This window comes from Epargyreus clarus, unplaced genomic scaffold, assembly GCF_041222505.1.
Source record: "Epargyreus clarus isolate Ecla_fem2 unplaced genomic scaffold, WU_Ecla_fem_2.2 ptg000015l, whole genome shotgun sequence".
In the NCBI taxonomy this organism is placed as follows: domain Eukaryota; kingdom Metazoa; phylum Arthropoda; class Insecta; order Lepidoptera; family Hesperiidae; genus Epargyreus; species Epargyreus clarus.
Window position 1 is genome coordinate 795,663 of NW_027332223.1, and position 22,759 is coordinate 818,421.

The following is a 22,759-nucleotide window of genomic DNA, read 5'->3' on the forward strand; positions in this document are numbered from 1 at the left end:
AATTAATCATGAAGGGCCGCTGTCGATAGCAGGGCCGGTGGCCGCCCAAAGGGCCCACCTCTCCGGGTAGCTCGCCCTTGCGCTAAGGAATTGGGCGCCGCCCTAAACAAAAAATGGCCAAAATTTACTCACAGATTTTTATTTGTTGTTGTTGATTATTCGCTATACGAATATGCTACCAAATTATATTATTGAAAAATGTATAAACGCATATTATAACTTGTACATTTGGACTTAAACACACAATGTCCTTGTGATCTATAGTTTTTTTATGAAATTGAAGTAATAAACGAGAATATACTCATATTTGATGGTAAGTGGTCACTGCCGCCCTTGAGATCTGTAACTAAATCCATGTAGAGCAGGAGTTCTGTGGGGATCTACGGTCGCCTCATCTTTATATATTCTTTATATATATATATTTCTTATGTGCGTGTGTATGTCACTGAACTGTATGTGAACTGTATGTGAAATGTGAAAATCTGTATGAGTATGTGAAATGTATGTCACTGTCGTTAAGGAGGTTAACGACTGGACTGATTTTGATGAAATTTGTTGTGTGTGTTCAAGGGGACTTGAGAATGGTTTAGATTCACAATTTAGTCCGTGGGAAAAGGTTTTTTTAATTAATTTTTAATTCGTAAGTAGTTATAGAATCGGAATCTATGCATTTGATCAAGTAATGATCTTTAGCAAAGTTGTTGTCCAAGAGCCCACGAGGGTTTGGGAATTGGTAAGACCAATTTTCGACAAATGGTACCACTGTCATTCCAATGCAGGTACAAATTTTCCCATTTATGTTTGTCATATTATTTCTTTAAAATGCGGGCGAAGCCGCGGGCACCACTAGTATACATATATATTTTATAGATAAATATTTGTATTGGTTACTTATATGAAAATTGTTTTTTATGAAGTCTTAATCTAAAGAATCACCCCAATATCAATATTTAGGCATAATGTGTAGGGAATATCTAATTGTATATTACTAAATCTGTTATGTAAATTGAATAGTTATCATCCCATTGTCCCTAAATCTATACTTGCCCTAAATTTATAGTGGAAACTTGGTTCAAACTTAATTAATCATTGGTTTCGAAGGGTCGATGATGTTATCTTGTCCTCCGGCGGTTCGGAAGTCTATTTATAAAGAAATAAGATACTACGGTAAACTTTCAAAATATTTATTTTCTATCAAGTACAGTAACTGTCATAACAGACAACACAGGATGCAAAAAACTAGTATAAAAAATTGTTTATCAAAAATATATTCAATACAACAGTGAGCCATACTTCATGTCTTACTTAGAAACCCACACTACATCGCTGTCATCATCATCGTCATCATATCATCATATCATCTACCGCTGTTACAATGCAGGAAAAGCATAACTATATCCGCACTTCATGAAAAGCTACAAATTCGACATATAAACGAAAAAATAAATTTAAAAACGAAAGGTACCTACTCGCAACCTCGTTTCAAACGAACCACATCTCGTCAAACAGACCCTTTCCAGCAGGTATAATGGATAACATTTTCAAAGGCGCCGAATTTCGTAAAACCCTTTGATGCCTCCATATATAATTCTGTAGAGGTGATGCGGCCACCGTCCGACTGTGGACCTGAATATTATAGTATTTAATTACTACTATGTACAGGGTGTTTGGTGATTAATTGATAGTATTTAATGGAATAAAATACAGACAATTTTATCGACGAATCGCTAAATATTTTTTATTTTTTTTTGCAAGTATTGTGAAATGGCAGACATTTTAAATTTTATGTTACGAAAGTGGGAGTGCCTTTTAACTTAGAAACCTTAAGAACCTATCAAAGTAGAAGCCTTACAAACACAAAAGATATCTTATATGAACAATAGTACAATAGAAAAATGTTAAATTTATTAGCAAAATATTTCAATAAGTGATTGAAAAGAATTGATAAAAATAAAGAAACAGAGAAAAATGCACTACATTTCATGATTTTTTAATATGCGGTTATTTATTTTTTTAATTGGTTGTAAATGTTACAGAAGATACGTTAACAGTAGGCACTAAAATTATAGCTCTAAGTAAGATCGGTTAAAATATAACCCTCAAAATATTCCCACTTTCTGGAAAATGCAGTCCTAGTGAAATTCTAAAGTAGAAGAAAAGTGAAAAATAATTGGTAATTTGTTGAGAATTAACTTTACACCAATGTTCAAGTACCCTGTATAGTATAAATGCCTATTTATGGATGTACAATGAACGTTACGAGTTTGGTGGTACTTAATAATAAATGAGCAGAGGAAATTCCATGTTAATGTATGGATGTATGTATCGTATATACGTTAACAAGGAATTCGGCCTCGGAAATATTTAAAACTATTGTCGGCTACAGAATACATAATTTGTAAGTGCCGCCGTTTGCCTATACTAAATATATTTTTTATTTCATACAATATGGTATTTTATTTAGACTGTCAATATAATTATGAGGTACAATCTATGAAACTTATATTAGGTTCAAAATTAATTTGAACTTACGGGGGTACTTACAAATTGTCAACTACATTTTTATTATTTCGCCATCCGATCGAAACTTGCAACAACATATTAGAGAAGATTATGAAATTCAGCTTTCAGCGGGTATGAGTTAGTGACTTATTTCTATTTTAGTTTTCATATCGATGTAAATGTTACCGATTTAAAAATGACTAACTGGCTTACTGACTAATTAACTGGCCTGAAATTTCTAAGCCAAATAAACAATAAATTATTTTTAAAATTTTACTTCACTTTTACAGTAATTAAGGAAAAAGCGCAACACAAAAATTCACTAACAGAAATTCTCTGAAGATATTATATCTTTTCTTTATAAATCTACAAGAATATATCTTACTTTACCTGACTTTGCTGTTTAAAAACAGTCGCGAATAGATAAAAAGAATTAGATTCCTAAACGGTGTAATTAAAAATATATAACGAAAGCAAAACAATTCTCCCACAATTAGGTCATATTATTCCAATTGCGGGCAACAATTGCGCGGTGATTGGGAATATATTTACTGCTTCGGGGATGTTGCGCGGTAATTATAAATGGAAATACGTGTATCCATTAATTAATTGTATGTAAACGTTGCTTTGTTTGTAGCTGTTTTATCGGTGTAATTAGTGGTAGAATTCATAAGGGGCTGAAAATTTAAAAGGTGGCAGAATTCTCTGTACCACCGCTTCACCTGTTTTTGCCTAATAACAACAGTGTTAAGTGATGTTGTTTTCTTGAAGCATGTGTAGGCATACTTATCCGAGGCTTTTCAACTTAGTTCTGACACCTGTTTGCAATCTAGCATCATATCTGTAGCCAATCTCATATAGGAATCGAATCTTATCAGGGATTGAATATAGATGTTCATGAGGAGCAGTAGTAGTAGTAGTCAATATTACAAAAAATACACCGTTTTAAATCGGTGTCTCTGTCTAAGTGCTGGTTAAAAGCTTCAATTAATTGACAAGATCGTCTGGGCTGCGTTTAACTACGACTAAGTCTGCTTAAGGTCTCGTCTTCGGCATGCCAATTTAATCGATCTAGATTCAGTGAAAATACTTGAGTTTTTCTTGAGAGAGGCACTTTAGACGTTTAAAAAAATACGCCGCATTTCTTTATTGAGTATTCCTAAGTCTAAGTCTAAAGTCTAAGTCTAAGTCTAAGTCTAAAGTCTAAAGTCTAAGTCTAAGTATTATAAAGGTTGACATTTTCCCAGAATATCGATTTATTATGAAGTTCTAAGAAATACCCTATTTGGTTTCAGAAAATATACCAATCCTATTTTGGGTTGATTATAGATATTCCATTTACCATGCATCTCATGCCATCGACTATATTCTCATTTGTTAGTTTAATTACAATACACATCGCAAATAACAATGTTTTGCGGTTTAACAGAACATGCGAATTACCCACGAAATAGTGTGTACAAATCAATCTGTTTGTTCGTACACACTTTTTCTTTCTATAAATGTGTGTACGTATACAAAATAATTAAACGGAACAAAAACTACGTACTGTGATTCGACCGCAATTAGGTCATATATCGATTGTGGCTCCAGCCGGCAATGGTGCGGTAATTGGAAAGATATTTACCGCGTCGGGAATATGTTGGTATTCAGGTGGTTGTGGATGAAAAGTGTGAATAATGTACACGTGTTCGTTTAGGCTATTTTACTAGGTTTTACACATACAAGGATTTTTAATACAGAAACACTTAAAGAGTTTAGTCGTTAAGTAAGCAGTGATAGAATAGTGCTTAAAACTCTAGTTGATCGATAGGTCCAAGGTTCTGATACCGTTCGCATCTCTGATTTTAAATGTTATGAGCGTCTTAGAAATTAATTATCACTCACTTAATAAAAGGCTAAAGGAACGAAAACACGCGGTGGACTAGATAAGTTTTTTCTAACTGAAAATAGAAATAGGATGATGTTGGATCATCATACCCAATTCTATAATGTAGGCAATCAATTTCGATAATGGCAACATCGGGAGTGACAACTAATTGGGAATGTTGCCATGTATGGCATATTGGCAGGTGGGCAGTGTGTTGATTGGGATTGCGGTGGCTAATATGTTAATGGCTAATATTGTATCGGCGTTAATATGTATTGTAAATGTATATTGTTTTAATCACCGGATAATAATTAAAAATCAGGAGTTAGGTTAGTTAGGCTAAGTAGTTACATGGTTACATCTCAACCGTCGTCCTTATCTTGTTTCTATAATAATCTGAACCTCGGTCTTACTATTAATCTATTCTGTTATACACAGAGGGTTCTGAGATTGTGTGTCTAAGCTCACTCTCCAAGTTAATATTTACGTTTTGGAAAAGTACAAGGTTTAACTTATTATGTATTAATTTTTAGATGTTACCCAAAAAAAACAAAAGTTTAGAACACATTAGCTAGTACTATAAGTAGTCTGGATAAGTTCGGAACGAAGCAGTTCGGGAATGGCTGGGAATCAGGCGGTGTGGCGGTGCGTGCCAACAGTAAGTGCAAACCGATCGCCCCAATCAACATTGTTTGCTCGCCGAAAAATCAGGCACGTGTCGGGTTTTTTAGCAATCAACACTTTTTAAGTTCGCTCTCACTGTTTTAAACACGCCAGTCAACGGGCGTTTTAACGTTCGGCATTTTAGGGAATGTGTAAAATTATTCGGATGCCAATTGCATTTGCAGCATGGCTTAAGGTTTAAAGGGTGCAGCCAATATTCGTATGTATTTACCATAGTAAACGATGGAAAGTTGCGTCCGTAATCAATCGTAAATAGGATTGGAGTTCTGACTCGCTTGGACACATATGCGTTACCCCTTGGAACGTTGGAACGCCTAAGTTAGTGTCCGACTGTATATATACGGTCCGACTGTATATATATATGGTATATACTATATACCAAAGAGGAACATAGAAAGTACAGTACCCTTACCATGAGTTTTCAAAAACTATCCCACAAATTTACACAAAATATCCCACAAATTTACGTTACGTTTACTCAATCCATTATTTTGTTCCGTTTGCTTCAGTCGACTGAGTAAACGTAACAATAAGTAAGTGCTCAAGTCTTATTGTCTGCCTCACATGTTCGCAAAAAAAAGAGACAAACCATAAAGCGCCATTTTGTCAATTTAGACATTTAATGTTACATTACTGACACTATAGTTCTGATAAGATCCGCTAGGGGCGCTGATTGGAATGTGTATGGGCAAATACGTACACAAATACCAAAACAGTCATATTTGTCAAAACGTAAAAACTCATGGTAAGGGTACAGATCACAGACAAACCACGAAGACTGACGTTCTAAAATTATCAAATTGTACTCCTATATACGAGTATAATACGGATCTTACGAATGAATTCGCGTTTTTGTCAATTCTCTATCCGATTCGGTGCGATAGAAGTGATGAGGAAACTATAATGTAACCAATAAAGTTATTGATGCCTTTCTTTAAGGTCTGCATGAAGTCATAACATGTGCCTGTATTATAAGGAGTCTATTACTTTACTTTGCGTCAACACAAAATGCAACACTATGCAGATTACCGTATTGCAATGGAGACTTAGACCCCAATGAGTGTTTGCAGTGTCCGTGTGTTCCGTAGCGTGTCTTGGCCAGCCGCCAGGCCTGATCGGCTGATAGAGCAGAGTTTGCTTTTTAGGGTTCCGTACCCAAACGGTTAAAAGGGAACCCTATTACTAACTCCACTCCTGCCTCCATTGCCTGTCCGTCTGAGCGTCTGTCCTTCCGTCTCAGTGCTCTATATTATCCGAACCGTAATAGAAAGACACTTGATTTTTTATAGATTATGCACAAGGCCCCTATAACAATATATACAAAACAAATAAATGGGGGTCACCATACAAGAAACCGCTATGTCTCCAAGTTTTTCGCTTTATCTATTAAACAGTAATAGGGAGACAGTTCAAATTTTCGCAATACATTTACTGCAATGTCTGTTATAATAACAAATTCTAAAAATGAAAAAAAATGAAATTTTGGTGGTACTGAACCCTCCGTGTGCGAGTTCGACTTGCACTTGGCCAATTGAATGCTATCCGAAGCAGAGTTGCTCGTTAGCAAATCGCCGCTCGTTGCTATCACTTGAGACTGATTGAACGGATTTAATCATTTTCTTACGATTTGCTTTGATATTGATTTCAAAATTCACTACCACTTTTAATTTTTTTATACAGTGCTTCAAATGTTATTTATGTTTAATTAGTCGATCTTTCAGGATTATCGTTAGTTTACAATTACTATAAAAGACATACAATTCTATAAAGTTCATTATATAAGATTGTATATATAGTTAATATTGTTAACAGCTAATTAACTGTATTAGTATAAATAAGTTTACGATAAATTACTGATACATATGAAGATTTGTTTCAAATGATGAAATTTGTCTAATCGGTATTATATTAGTTCAATAGTTAAGTATAGTATCTATGATATTTCCAAATTATACCAATTCTAACGCCTAAAATTAAATTATTAATATGTAATTATTGTCTCCATTACTTTCTATTTTTAATTCGCAGATACGTGTATATATCGCAACCATAGATATATTATCCTTAGTATAATATATCTATGATCGCAACGCAACCTACTGGCATAAATATAACGCGGCTTAAATAAAAATAGTCTACGAAAAAAAGGGCGGGCGTCATATCGTAGAAGAAGTGTTCGTACGCTACGCCGTAGACTACTACGCGGGTTGAATGACCGGAGTAATGGAGCGGTCGATACGCCCCCGCCTTAGATGAGGGCGGGGGACGTGTTCTTGAAAAGATCCGATGAATGCGCGTAGCCGAGTGTCGTGGTGTCATCGGATCATTGAGCTTAATAATTAAATTGCACAAAGATCCGATGGTAATGCTTGTGATACGGATCATTGAGCTATTTATGGTGCTTATTGCTTCCGCGGTTTTGTTTCTAAGCGTCATGAATATTTTTGGAACTGTGGTAGATAGTAAATATCACTTGTACTGTACATAAAAAAAAACTAAGACCCTTATATGCAGTACGAGCACTATATATTCCAGATATTTTTGTTACGGTCACTCGATCTGTCACAACGGAATCTTCTTTGATGCTTTATTTTCTTATACGTAATTATATTTTGGTATCCCCGTTGATATTATATATGTCTTAAGATGTAATCCAGAACTCTATATAACGCTAGTTTCCATTGCACCAGACAGGTTAACTTTTATAATTAAAACAATCGGTGTATAACACCTCAATCGATAGTAGCATACATTTTTCTAAAATCCACACCAAACGACACATTCACTACGGCATGCAGGGAGCTAAATCAAGAAGATTTGCGAGTCACAAGCTGCCCTACCTTTCGCCAGCGTCTCCCCTGCGGATTAGCCACACATGTGGAAAAAACGCCATAGCCAGCATTACATCACTTGGCACTCGTTCGACTGATAGCGTGAAACGATTGACGATGTTTCTTTTTTATTGCTTCATAGTTGTTAGTCCTCGGCGGTGAGCCTTCGCGGTATGTTTTTAAATTTTAATTCATGGGTAATTTAATTTAATTATGCACAACACTTCAATTTAAAAAAGAAAAAAAAACTTTTGGTTTATATTTATCATCGCCTTCACTGAATGTAACGATAAATGGAGTTTAGAAGTTTAGCTTTATTCGCAGCTCTTTATGCATAACGCATACTTTATGCATACGACACCAGAACTTTTCTTAAGTAATAACTTCTAATACGCAAATATTTACCTACTTATTACTTACAGTAAAGAATATGAGTCTTAAATGGATGCTTTTGTATGTATAGTTCATACAGCCAGATCAAGGAAGAGGTTAATAGAAATGCCGCCATTTTGATTTTTTGTGAAGTCATACGAGAAACCTACATTTTAATAATGTAATACCGGCTTAGTTCTGTCTCACTCAACTCCATACACATGACAGAGATAGCGCAGAGGTCATAAAGCAGAGATACCAGCGAACTATTAGTAGAGGGCCCCATTACGTCAATTACGAGTTATCACAGCGAGTAATAAGTTATTACGGGTGTAATTACTATGCGGCCCGCGCGGCCGCCGCTCGGCATAGCTTAGCGTCTCTGGGGAAACGTGCACGCGATTATAGCCTTTGTTGCCGGAATAGACTATTTGAAGGCTGATATTGAATAAGGTTATAAGTTATGAAAGCTTTTTTTGTAATTCTGGTATATATATCTGTGCTATTATAAAGTTAATGTGTATGTTAGAGTAACATGATAAGGTGTCGTTTTAATTTTTACAGAAGGTTATGTGTTTTCAAAGCTTATGATCCAACAAAAAATTGGTAAATATTCTATTAAGTCTCCGGAAAAACAATGTATTGACCGATCAGTTGAATCCACGTGACAAAATTGTGGACATAACCTAGTGTTGTATATATTTTTTGATATGTTCATCATTGTCCTTCAGGGTAGCATTGCAACTGTGACCAGTTTCATATAGGACTCAAATCTCATTTGAGGTTCATTGGGCGACACTAAAGTCTATAGGCGGCAATGATCACTTACTGAGTAGACTGCTACTTTTCCTATATGAATTTCATAATTACGAGATACATCTTAGTATAAACGAAAATTTGATCGCATTTGACTAGAAACTCTAGTTCTGCATTTTCAAAAGAGTTCCTGATCAAACTGAGGACATCCGGACCCTAAAGGGTGCCGTGAGTTGCTATCTATCTAATTTGAGTTGAATTTGAAACAATCGCAGGTGCCTCTCACCGCCACCCTTCTTTTGTTAATCTGCAAATGGGATCGTGATTTATGGTTGATAGATTAGAAAATGTTCCACTCAGACGAAATTAAAACCGTACGAAATTAGTTAAGATCTTGACTTGTGAAAATGTCTTGCTTTGCCTTTCATTATATGTATTTTGAAAATAATAGTTTAGTATAAAATGTAGGAGTATTTTTTTACGACCATGGCGTTTCTCACATCTGCTAAAGCATAAAACTATTGAAGTATTTAGAACTTTGATTCAGAGATAGAAAAAGAAGAGAAAAGTAAAATAGGAGCTATTTTTAGAAATTACTTTATATCATTACATAAGCTTGGCTTAAACAGGACTGGCATAAGATAAGGGAGGGATCTAATAAGTTTCCTAACGTTTCCTTCATTCAATCTACCTACGCATTAAGACTACCCTATACACGTCATAAACATATATTTTAACCCAGAAACATCATGTAAGTGAATCTGCTCCGACGTTTTTTTAAAATTTAGAAGTAGCAAACGGGCATGCAGTACATCTGTACTCTTACCATGAGTTTATACGTTTTGACAAATAAGTGCTAAGTGACGATGAACTTTTTGTCTACCTCACATTTTCGCAAAAAAGAGAGACAAAACATAAGGCGCCATTTTGTCAATTTAGACATTTAATGTTACGTTACTGACACTATAGTTCTGATACAATCCGTTAGGGGTGCTGATTGGAAATTATATGGGCAAATACGTAAACAGATACCAAAACAGTTATATTTGTCAAAACGTAAAAGCTCATGGTAAGAGTACTGTACCCGATATGCTCTGCCACATGAAACTTAAAAACATAAAGCTATTATATAATTGTAGTTGCAACGGATACGAAGAAAACTTAAGCACAAACCCCAACTTCTACCCTCTAAGGCGCATTTGCGAACACATTATGTTTAAAATTTAAGCCGTTATCACCAATTTCTCCAAAAACTTTGTCCGACAACGTGCTTCTAAAGGAGGTCCAAATTACATAATTACTTCGAAGTAGGAACTTCCTCGTGATACGTTTGAGTATCAAACACATTTAGCCACATTATTTGGTGTTGGTAATGAACTAACTGAGACTAGCAGTATGGAGGCGCCGTGAGTTTTCCTACATTTTTTTTTATAATATAAGAGTAGCAGACGAGCATGCAGTCCACCTGATGGTAAGTGGCTACTGCCGCCCATGGACATCTGTAATCAACCCCAGGTAGGATTAGATATACCTACCTGAGGTCGGCCACAGATGCGCTGCTACCCCAGAGGACTAAGCTGGAACGCCTCGGAAAAGTCTGTCTCCCTTACGACACCCTTCAAAACGGAACACAGCAGCGCCTAACAATGTTGTTATTATTTTGAAATAGGAGTGGCGGTGGTGCCGCCGGAGTCGAACCACAAAGGGTTCTACCACCTTCGATGATCTATTATTGGAGTTCATTTATGTAGGTTGTTCTCGATCATCATTGATCAATTTCTGACCCATTGCTGGGTAACTGTATTAGGGTGTGAAGTATATGGTATAGTCTACCATAGTATACACTAAATACAGATTGCTAAACTTGACTTGACTTGGTTTATCTCACGATGTTTGCACCGTTGAAGCGTATTATTATTACTTAAATACAAAATTTTCAAAAATCTGAGGTACATGTCTAGGATTCTAAACTCACACCTTCAGTGAGAGCGGCCAAATTTCCAACTATTCGTATTTTCATTTCTCCTTGTCTATTTGCACGTATGTTGCTATGAGATAGAATAGGTATTAACGTTATACACTATATTACACTAGATGACCTATTTTTTGAGATGTTGTAATACTTAAACTGGTTTTAATTGACATAATTCCTTTATGCTGTAATATTAAAAATCGGGGCAAACATCCTTAAAAATCGGACAAAGGAGATACCCTCGAGACCCGAATAATCCTTAACCAACCCCAGTCTCTACACGTTGACAAGTAGGTACATAACATGTTAAATGGTTGGAAGATAACAAGTCTTGAATTTAAGTCTGATTTTAGGCTTTGGTGTTCTATTATTGTACAAACACTGATAATATATGCGTAATTTGTTTCTCAGAGGCGATTCGAACGATTGACATAAACTTCGTATTACTAAAGTAATATTTTTACAAATAAATCTTATTGACAATTTATTTATAAGCTTTTCAAGTTTCAGTCTACAAAGTAGTATCCGTTAAATTACCGACTACTGGGTAGCTTAGCCACTCGCAATAACTTCAGCACACACATAAATTTACGTTTTAAAATATTTACTGAATCGAGTTTGCATCGGGTTTAGACGCGCATTTTGCATTACCCAAAACTGCAGAGCTCTGATAACTTTCCAATCTAAAATTGCTGTGAACCACTTAAAATTAAAGCTTAACCTAAAAGCTTAGCCGTAATCAGTTTCCTGTATAAATAATGTCATAACCAAAAGGAAAACTAGGCGCTTTAAATGCAACGCGGCGCGCGGACCGCACTGTTTGAAGAGGGCTTAAGATTCCGTTTGTGTAATTTAGCCTTAAACGAAGTGCTCGGGCCACGAAGTAGGCGGGCATACCGCTAATCCTCTACTACTAATAGTATTTGACGTAATTAAAATTGAAAAGCGATTTTAAAATGCCATCGTGAATTAATAAATGCATATATGGTCGAAATACAGGCTTTAGATTAAGGTATACTGGTTATGTTTTAATTAAAAAAGGCTTAATAATAACACTTAAATTATACAAAGGTTATTTTACACAAAAAGTTAATTAGACAGGATGTTGTATTTTATACTTAGAACTAAAGATGTCTTTAATTTAGTAAGTCATAAATACTACGACTATTTCGTGTTTAAGAGCTCAGTCGGATTTATTCGAGTATCATCGTAGGATTTGCATTGGATATATTGCCATAACTCCCTTATAATTCTGCGTTGGATCTCATTGCAGTAGGATCGCAGTGATCAATAACTGCGAAGTGCATTGGCATAACCGATCAATAACATAAATAAGTATTGCTATTTTCACGTGTGACATGTATCTTATCTCCAATTGATTACTCGTGAGCTCGCATTTACACCATTTTTCTCTGTCACTGGACGGACGCTTATTGATATCATCGTCGATTTTTCAATTCATTTCACTGCCAGCCAAGGGTCTTTTACGGGATAATAAAGATTACGACTTCTACAGCCTTTTGTAAAGTGTCCTCAGTAAATTTAAGTATCGGCCCTTTTCCAAATGCAATATATATTTTTATTACAATTTGCAAATTTTTATGGCGTGGATTTAAGCATCGGATAACGCTATTGTGTTCCTTTAAAAGGGTCAAATTGTATGCCTGATTATTAATAAAAAGGTTATTCGTATTATCATGTATCTCACTTTAGTACTTGTACTATAATAAAAAAACACTTCCAAGGTATACATTTACGAGTATAGATCGGTTACAGATACGATTTTAACAATATTTCCGTCCGTTCTGTCTGAAGTTTCGTTAAGTCGTACGAAAAATAAATGTTTTCATGCGAGTTTATTCTTAATCGCATAGCCAAGGGGCTTAATGTCTTACTTGGGCCAGTCTTGCATAGGACTTTATAGACAGGCGTGGCACTTTTTAGCCCGCATCACTTTTTATTGAGATTGCGGCCAAACCTTAATCTATCATAATAAATGTACACTAAAAACGTTTCTTTCGTATTCGTCTTAAAAACTCCTTAGATTAGATGCATAAAAATTATTGATCCGCCATCTTGAGGCGCGCCGCATATTAGATTTAGAATGACGTCACCAAACTCATCATGCGTCGTCAATTAAACCAGAAGTTTGCAAAATTTCACCTTAATGTATTCGGGTTAACTATTTTAAAATTCAGTTGTTAAATTAGACTCACAAACATACGATCTAACAAAACTTAACTTGAGACGTCTAAATCAAAACTTACAAAAACCCAAAAAAATCATTATAGTAACTTAAGATCGCTTACGTAATTCATTTAGCTATCGCTAGATGTATACTACGAACGTTCGTAACCGCATTCAGTAATAGGAATGTTGTATAATCCAACATTAATTAAGACGCAGTCGCATGCTTAGGAGTCTGCACATAACTCACGGAATCAAATAACGCTGTTCCTGTAGCCCCAAACTTCAATTTCTAGGCGGCCTGTAAATCGTTCGGGCGAGACGGCACTACTTCCGTCTCGCTTTTCATTTCCCGTGCCGCGATTAGATTGAGTGTTTCTTACTCGTTTGTTTTGTAGGAAGTTAGTGCCTCATTTCATGTCGATCAGTCTGCTAATTTGATATTAAAGGTTTGCTGCTATGACACACGTCAATGAGGATTTTTTTCGGTGATGATCAGTTCTGATACAATACGCTGGGGGCGCTGATTGGAAATGTGCGGCAAATACGTAAACAAATACGAAAACAGTCATTTTTGTAAAAACTCAAAACCTCATACTAAGAGTACTGCTTATCGTCAAGAATAGAACTCAAAGGTGTTAAAGCTATCAGCACTACAATATCAAAAGTAGAAAATAGAACGAGGGGCTTAGAAGTGGGAAACCGGTCACGGTATCGGTCTGATGTGAAGAAGGTTCGATCCCCGGCTAGGTACACATCCAAATAATTAATTAACATTTCTGATCATGATGTCCATGATAAATAAGTAATTCGTTTGAAACTAAGCAAAAAATATTTTGTTATTGATAGTTTTATAAATAAGTCATATTGATAATGTAATCCATGTCTTATTTTCTGAACTGTCTTCTTAACTATGACTCGAATTACCTGTAATCTTCACTGACACTATTAGTTTTGTTCTTCATGAATCCTTTAGTGCAGTATCAAAAATATCAAAATCATTGAAGTAGGGGATAAGATATGCAAGCGGTATTTCTGCCTGCCAGTATGTCGAGAGTAATGGAGCGCTAATAAACGATTTTAGTGAGATTCTACTGACGATATTACTTACATCGTTCACTTTGTCTATTTATATTTTAAGTATATATTGTAGGAAGCATATAAAATTACGTTGTATTTTTTTATTAATTATTATTTTAAAAATCGGTATAAAATTACGTGAGAGGGCTTATATAATGTGGTTGCAATAATTTGTTTCTCTTAGGTAAATGATTATTAAAAAATACAATTATTAAAAAATACAAAAAGTCAAAACAATTTTTAAAATTAACTCGTCTAAGATGTTCTTCATACAAGTTTGTGAGTTAGCCGGAAATCACTACCTTCCACTGAAATGCTACTCGCTAGAAATAGCGGTGACGTTGCTACTCCCCCGCACTATCTTAGGAACCACGTGGGTAAAACAAAGAACTATGTGTTATAAAAAATTTATTATATTCAAAATTATAAAAACTATAGTCCTTAAAGTAAAATTTATTCACCGTATTTTAAAATTATATAATTTATAATTTAAAAATAGGCGATAATATTTATAAATAAAATTAATTTTACTTAATTTAAACTTATTTCTTCATATAAATAATTAGAATAAGGAATAACTCGAGACGCAGTATATGGTATTTTATAGTAGGCTAATTAAGACAGCTAATCCCTTTGGTGGGAACCAAACATAAATACATAATAATATTTAAGTTATAAAAATGATAACGCTTTTTGCATTTTGTACAATAGAACACCAACAGAATCCAACTATTAATCGTTTCGCAATGCATAAAGTTAATATGCGTAGAACAGAATTATGAGTTTAACGCATATAAACTTACTGGTAGATTTAGGGTTAAAAAAGACTAACGCTTCTATTTCGACAACATAATTTAAGAACATTGGCGCAATTTCTTCAATAGTCATATCAAAATCTTCCGAGAGAACTGAGAGATTTTTCTGCATAAAATTCTTCTTTCTCGAGGATTTAACTCATTATTTTCCAAATTTCTTTGTAATCAACTCACATACATATATGTCGCATTTCGAAATAATTTGCGTAAAACTTTTTCAATTAAAGGCACGAATACAAATAATGTGCGAGCGGAATAATTTAGCATGAGTTGATTCAAGAATTTCCGTTTAATTTGGAAGCCACTATTCAGAGGAAATTTGAATAGAAGCAACGTTACGGGTTACGTTGGAAATTTCTGCAATAAGCAACGTAAGCATTCGCGTTGACACGTGGTCTGCGGACGACAGCGCTATTCAAATAGATCTCAACAACAACGTTAACGTGACGCGGAATTACAACGAAATAAATGTCGGATTCTCGTATGATGTTTGTAAAGCTATTGTTGTTTGAATCGTTTATTCAGTTATCAGAGTCAACTTGGCAAATTTAGAGTTTATTGAAATCTACAGACATAGAGCGTGTCAGACGCGTGCCGTCGCAGACAAAATGTATTGTCCCACAAGTTATGCGTGGCATTGTGTATTAACGTATGTCTTAAACAGTCACGTAGACATAGGCTAAATCTATCTAAATATGATTTTGTCTACTAATGTATATAGTTATAAACGGGGCCCAATGGGCGGAACGTCGGGATTTTATTGAAGAAATATAAGAGCCAATAAGCTAACTGTCGAGAGGCCTGCGAACGACGAAAGTAATATTAGGTAAAGTTAAGTGGGATAATGTTAGGACCGGGAAAACAGCGCGAGAAATGACTTAAAAGCCCCTCGTATTTAATCATTTTGAAGGTTAACAGGCAATTCTCTCTAACAAGATGGAGGCAGAACGTATTAAGTTACAGAGGAGAGCGGCATCGGATTTTCATGGAAAACGCGTCAAATATAAAGCTTGGCGAGATGAAATTCGAGCTCATATCGAGCGTATTGGAGTTGTAAACGTGTCGGGCGCAATAAATACGTTTCTAACCGCAGTTTCCTGGGAAGGAATTTTTCCCTTTTATCGCCGATTCTTTATAGATACGATAAGCCCCGATATCTTGAGCAGCGAAACGTGAGATGATTCCGAGCGACGAACATTAGTAAATTTGACAAGATTCCACTTGATATCGCTCTGAAGTGTCCGCATGTTCGTGGTTAACGTCTTCTAGTGCTCGTAAATAATGCGTCGCTACAACAATCGCAGTTATTCAGGAGCGAATTTAACTTGGCTCGTGTAATTGCTTGAAATTATGTTCTTAATGCTCATAACGGAGGGAATTTTCCGGATTGTTCGCACGGCCATTATCGTGGATCCTGCCTTGAATATAAATTGCGACGAGGTCACTGGATCACCATTTAAATATTTGCATTCCGCTTACTGCATTATGAAGTTTATTAAATCTCCTTTTATACTTCCTTCCAGCTTAATAATAATATGGAAATGTCTGTAATTATTCTTCAAAGTTTTGTCTTATTAACTCATATCGACTTCAATATTCCCTTGACTGTCTGTGTGTATGTTAACCACCAGTTGTAAGGTACCAGTTCCAAATCCAATGCCAGCGATGAGGTCTCGTGGTATTTCAAGACCTCTTGTCTCTCCGGATACCATTGTGTTGAGGGTTCGAGGTATTGGACCTGATGTTGTGTAGGCTATAAGTAGGGCGATGGAGAAAAAGGCCAATGAGCTGCAACCGCTCCTGAAAGTTATATAAATTCACCATTAATATTATGCGGTTTAATTAAACTTATGATCTCATTTTATGGTATATTGTTTTAAATAAACGTTTGTTTAAGTAAAGCTTACACTGGAATTAATAATATTTATTAAGTAAGTACATAAGAATTATTTTCCAGGTTATTTTACACATATTTTAAATACACTTATAGATATATTTTTACCTCGGTGCACTTGCCATAATAGACGCGGCACGATTTTAAAACACATATTTGAGGTACTTATGATTTTTATAAGATATTATAATTTAATTAACTTACATGGCTAACCACGTGTGAGCAAAACGTTCACTATCACAGATTCACTTCACTAACAATGAAGATGTGTGCGACGCGACCAGATAAATTCTAAGATTAGTGATAGTGGGTATTCGATAAGGTCTTTCTATCTAGCCGATAAATTAATCGAACTCGAGCGAACTCAAATTCAATTTTATGAAACGCTCAAAAAGGTAGATATTCGGAATTGAGTTTCCACGAGAGAAATTTTCGGGTTTGGGAATGTGATAAGATTTAAGGGCATGTGATAAATTTTCTTTTGGTTGTCACAACAGCGTTATTTACTTTGAATTACTGTGACGTGAAACAACGGGGCTGGTGGAAAGAATGACATACTTGGGACGGCTCGGGCGCGTTGGAGGAACAAAGGGTTCTCGGATGAAGACGCCCGTTTGATGAAACGCCATAATGCGTCTATTGACGTCACAGTTTTGCTATCAAATTTACTTATATGTCAATATACCAATCGCCGCTATTTTTGCAATTGGGTTAATATCTATGCATATTTAATGAAACACTATCTATTGTTATAAGTAACGTGATAAATTTTATTAACAGTAGGCGAGGAAAATTAATGACTAAAAATAAAACCCGAAAAAGTATACTCATATTTGTTTAATAGCAATTAATTATAAAAATGATTATGATGGTATCTCGGAATAGCGATATAATGGCATCTTATTGATGTTGACATGTAATTCAGATATAATACATAAATATTTCATTAGTTTCTATCTTTGTTCCCAGATTATATGGACTCGTTATGCAAGGACCACTTTCTGCAACGGCAGTACCGGAAACTCGATGGCGGGGTTCTGTGGTCGCGCAACGAGCGCAACCTGGACTGCACCGTCACCTTCCAGACGCACAGCATCCTGCAGCGCTTCATGCTGCACTTCGAGATGCTGCAGCTCGACTGCAACGACCATCTGCTTGTATACGACGGCGCGCATGCTACCGCACCACCAAAGGTAACACTAAAATCTATCATCATCATCATGATCATCACCATTATAATGCAGTGTTACTGTCTACTAGATTCGGGTTCCCTCACTTAATAAATAATGTAGAAATACAATTTATAAGCATCACAGTGCATGAGGTAATATCGTTGGTTCAAGAATACGATTAATGATAACTGTTTGTCTAAACATTCAAAAATACAAGTAAAAAATAGTACATTTGATATATCTTCTTCATGGAAATAACAAATGTAGTTTTCCCACGACATGATTACAGATTGTCGGTTCAAAGACCCAAGTCTTAAAAATGCTGATAAAATTAACCCTTCAATATTCTCTTCCATGGCAACAGATCGTTTTATAGATTTTTATCCTCTTTAATAAAAGGTACCAGTATAATGAGAATACCATCGATATGGTTTTCAATTTGGAGGGATTCCAAGACGTCGCGATCGGCAATTACTCGCCAAATTCCGGATAAGTCCCATTTATTCTCTATTACCGCTTTCTAGGCTACCATTAATTTATAAAAGCCGCCTCCTCAGGTATGCTAATGAGATCTGTGGGAATGGTTACGCTAAGAGAAAAGGCTTTTTAAGAAACATTCATTTTTGTTGATACTATAATTAAAAAAATAGAAATATCAAATACATTGGCAATACACATTATGCTTAAAAATATTTTTCTATAATTCTTTATTGACATGGTAACGTTAGATTATACGTAGATCTGAAGAGAGATTGCCACAGCAACTCTTTGAAACATTAGCATAATAAGAAACATACCTATACTAGAACAAGGACCATAAATTAAAAATATTAAGCAAAAAATTCCCTTGAGATAGACAACATTTTTCCTGTTCATAATAAATTAATTTCAAATGAAGCAAATTTCGCTTTAATTAAATCCGAAGGCATCTTGATTGTACATTGTTTTGACGTCTATATTAAATAGACGTTCATCGAAAACCCTTTGTCATATTAAGATAAGCTGATTACCAAGTCCCAAGTTATAAGGTAAAGTCACCTATTTCCGCGGTATTTTCACCAAAACTAGAAAGAGCGTCAGATATTAAGCATTTGCTACGGCTTAGTAATGAATTAGATAATTTTGTCAGAAGCTTTATTATCTGTACTCTTGAAATAGACTCGACATTTTACGATTAAATATTGATTTAAATGTGTATTTTAAATAAATATGAACCAAGGCAGAAAACCCTAATTCCGATGTAAAAATCCTTATTCCGATGTATTTGGTTCCTAATTCCGAGTATACAAAATAAGGGAGTGAAAGAGATAGAACGACAGCTACATGGTGTGTAAAAATAAATGTTATTTATTAAATTTAGTTTCAATTTCGATTTTTTTTATTAGTTAAAGAGTAGCTTTATCAAAAGTGTTCTTAGCTATGATTAAAGGGAAGCTGCCGAAATAAAACTTTTTTATAGTATAGTTTCATGATTGGTTAATTTTACTAATGTATATCATGTATTTTTTTTAAACTGCAGTCAATTCGTGTATCTGCAATACAATTTTGGACATTCTTCTTCGTGTACTTTACTAAGGTTTATTATCGTACACCATAAATAATAATAATAATAATATGGAATACCGTCATGAGGTTTATAGAATTATTTCATTTTGAATAATTTAATCAAATGAAAACGTCGTAAAATGTTCTAGTTCTTATTTAAATATCCATTAAAATCGTATAAGATTGTTAATTCTTCATTAATTAGGATTAAGCGAATTACTGATACAAACAATAGAAATGTTCTTCAAAACTGATGAAAACTTTAAACACCCTGTATAGTATTTTGTGGTTATGCCGCGGATTAATGTGCCCATATAACCTAATTCCGACTTATATACATCGGAATAGCGTTTCATAACTAAAAATCACGTTTCCAAATTCCGATTATTAAATAATAAAAGACTTTTACACAATTTAGAGACAGAAAGATGCTTTATTAAAATACGTACATAATAATATACAATACTTGTTCAATATTACATCCATATCTGGATGAACTTCATTTTCTCTCCTTAGTTGTGCCATAGAAGAAATTAGGAAAGTACATAGATAGGTCATCTTTGATATTATATAATTAGGTAATGCAGTACAATGCAGTACCACGGAAAATGATTTCGATATTAATTGAGTATTAAATTTGTCAAATTCGAAGCAAGACGTGCTTATTTATTACAACAGCTACAAAAATTGAAATTAAAAACAAGTCTATGAAATTGCTATTCCGTGGTATACCTCGGTTTAAGGGACAGCCCAAAATATTTGGCACCTAATGCCGCTGTATTTTTAAACTTATTTTTACTCTTATCTGTTAAGAAATGGGCACAATATTTAAATGTTATCGATTCCATATATAATCAATATAATGTTTTCATCGAAACACTATCACACACATGCAAATTTATTGAAATAATCACTATTTGAGAAATCGTGACGTTCACGTGCAAAAGACCCAAAATGTATGAAGCATACGTTTAATGGAGGCACTAATGCAAAACTATGCGATTATTTAAAAAACCTTACACATAATACTATTACGATAGCCATATGACATTAGAGCGATAAATTATCTATTAAATAACATACCTTTTATTAAAAATGAGTTGGTAAATAGTTTATAAAAGCCGTTTTTGTAAATACCACGGAATATAGTGCCAATTTCAAAACCCCTCGGCATTAGGTGACTTTACCTTAGTTGACTAAGAAATATAATATTCACAGTGAGAATGTTAATGACGGAGTCCGCGAAGTCAGTGGACGGCAGGTGGCATCGCACCTGTTAAATAATTAACACGCCAACAAAGACGCAACTTTGCGAATTTTAAATTCAAATTCGGCAAGTTCTAGTCACAACGGTTCTCTACAAAGAGCTTTATACAACTTGTGTACCCATTGTGGACGCTTTAAGGGCCGGTAACTTCGAGCGGTTTTCTTTTATGGCGTGTTTTGTTTATTTTTCCTTATCCTAAACACACACAATTAGAGCCGACAAACAGCGTTCCCCTAACTCAACGAACAAAGACCTGTTTTACGTTTAATTATAATTTTATACCCCTTATAGTAAACGCTATTAAAGAGATAATAACTAATGAAAATGAACCTAATTTAATAAAAAGTAGACAGTGAATTAAAAATTGTAATTAGTGTATAAAAATCAAACGCTCTTTATTTCTAAAGAGCTTTAGACTTAGTTAACAGAAAAAATAGTTGCAAAAAATATTGTTCCAAACAAATTCAGGGAGATAATATAATTCAGATAAGTCTGCAAGCTTTATAATTAGGACAATTGACCATCATAGATATTCAATTCACAATTTTAGCATTATCAAACTTTGCCCCAAAACTTTAATTTCTAACAATCCCGTTACTTAGAGAGGTATCCAGAACGAAAATTCATAATTGTAACTGTAAATTGGATGGAATTCTGACGTTTTATCGGGCATATCGGCTTATTTGAGCACGGTTTGGGGAACTTCTCTAAGTACTTAACTGGCCTCATTATTATCTTTTAGGGGCATTTATTTAGTAAATCTACGGAAGTTTGGTAAGAGAACATAAAATTTTCCGTCCCCTGTAATGGGTCGTAAGAATTAAGGTTATACTCGGCAGAACCGTTTGCCAATAACGCTCGGAATGATTTCGGTACATTCTTTTATTGGTGGACTTGGAACTCTTTGTGGGATAAAATGTCTTCCTTCCCGTTCCTTAAAATTCGTATCGCATTTCTGCATTGGAATTCGTCGTCTTGCGGTGATATTTCACTATCTGCCTTGACGTGCAAAGCCTTGTGATCGCTGATGTCGGGCGCGGCGGACTCATCGCATAACGTCTCCATCTTGCCTTACAAAATGAAATTTTATGCTAAAAGCTTCTTGTCGTTAAAATCTAGTTTCACTTTGGCTTAATGGTTCACAACATTTGGGAGTTATTACGGGGGAAATATTTATAAGCTTACAATGTCCTAACGACACTTCATATTTTCGTGAGGATGACTTATTTAGCTACTTTATACTATGTTTCTTTAGTACTCTTACGCTGTAGTTACTTATCTTCATTACTTCTCACAAAGAAAACTTATGTGAACTCTATGAATATAAGTGTACCATAATACATCACAAAATTTAAAGCAAAGATTTTTCTAATTATGTAGATATACTTTCAACTAACTATATCTAATATTACTACGAACAAGATTTAACTATACAAGAACAGAATTAATTTGATTTTAATATTATTCTAATCTGCCAGGGTATCTTACAAGATAATGTTAAATAACCGAAAGACAGATAAATAGAATTAGCCTCATCTGGAATCGGTCCAGGGTTCAACGGACCATTAAAAGAAACAATAGCAACCGTAAATAAAACTAAAGTTCAAATAGAATAAACGGTAAACCGCAAGCAGCATACGTAACTCTGCGGGGAGCGGAAACAATGTTACAGATTCATTACAAAGACAAAGGGCAAAGTTACGACCACCTGCACGGCTTCAACTATCCCCAACTATGCGTACTCGAATATCTAAGACAATAACCGACAAACAATGTGGGACGAAGTTCGGGCTTTCGCAACTTTCATTACAG

The 22,759-nt window shown here is 34.8% G+C and overlaps 1 protein-coding gene across 2 annotated transcripts in view; it reads left to right on the forward strand.

Annotated features, from left to right (window-relative positions):
* loaf (low-density lipoprotein receptor domain containing lost and found) overlaps positions 1-22,759 on the forward strand; it is a 73,321-nt gene that overhangs the window by 37,363 nt on the left and 13,199 nt on the right. For both annotated transcript variants that reach the window (XM_073080321.1, XM_073080322.1), the window contains exon 2: positions 17,933-18,156. In XM_073080321.1, coding sequence (XP_072936422.1) covers positions 17,933-18,156 — 224 coding nt within the window. The remainder of the gene's footprint in view (positions 1-17,932; positions 18,157-22,759) is intronic.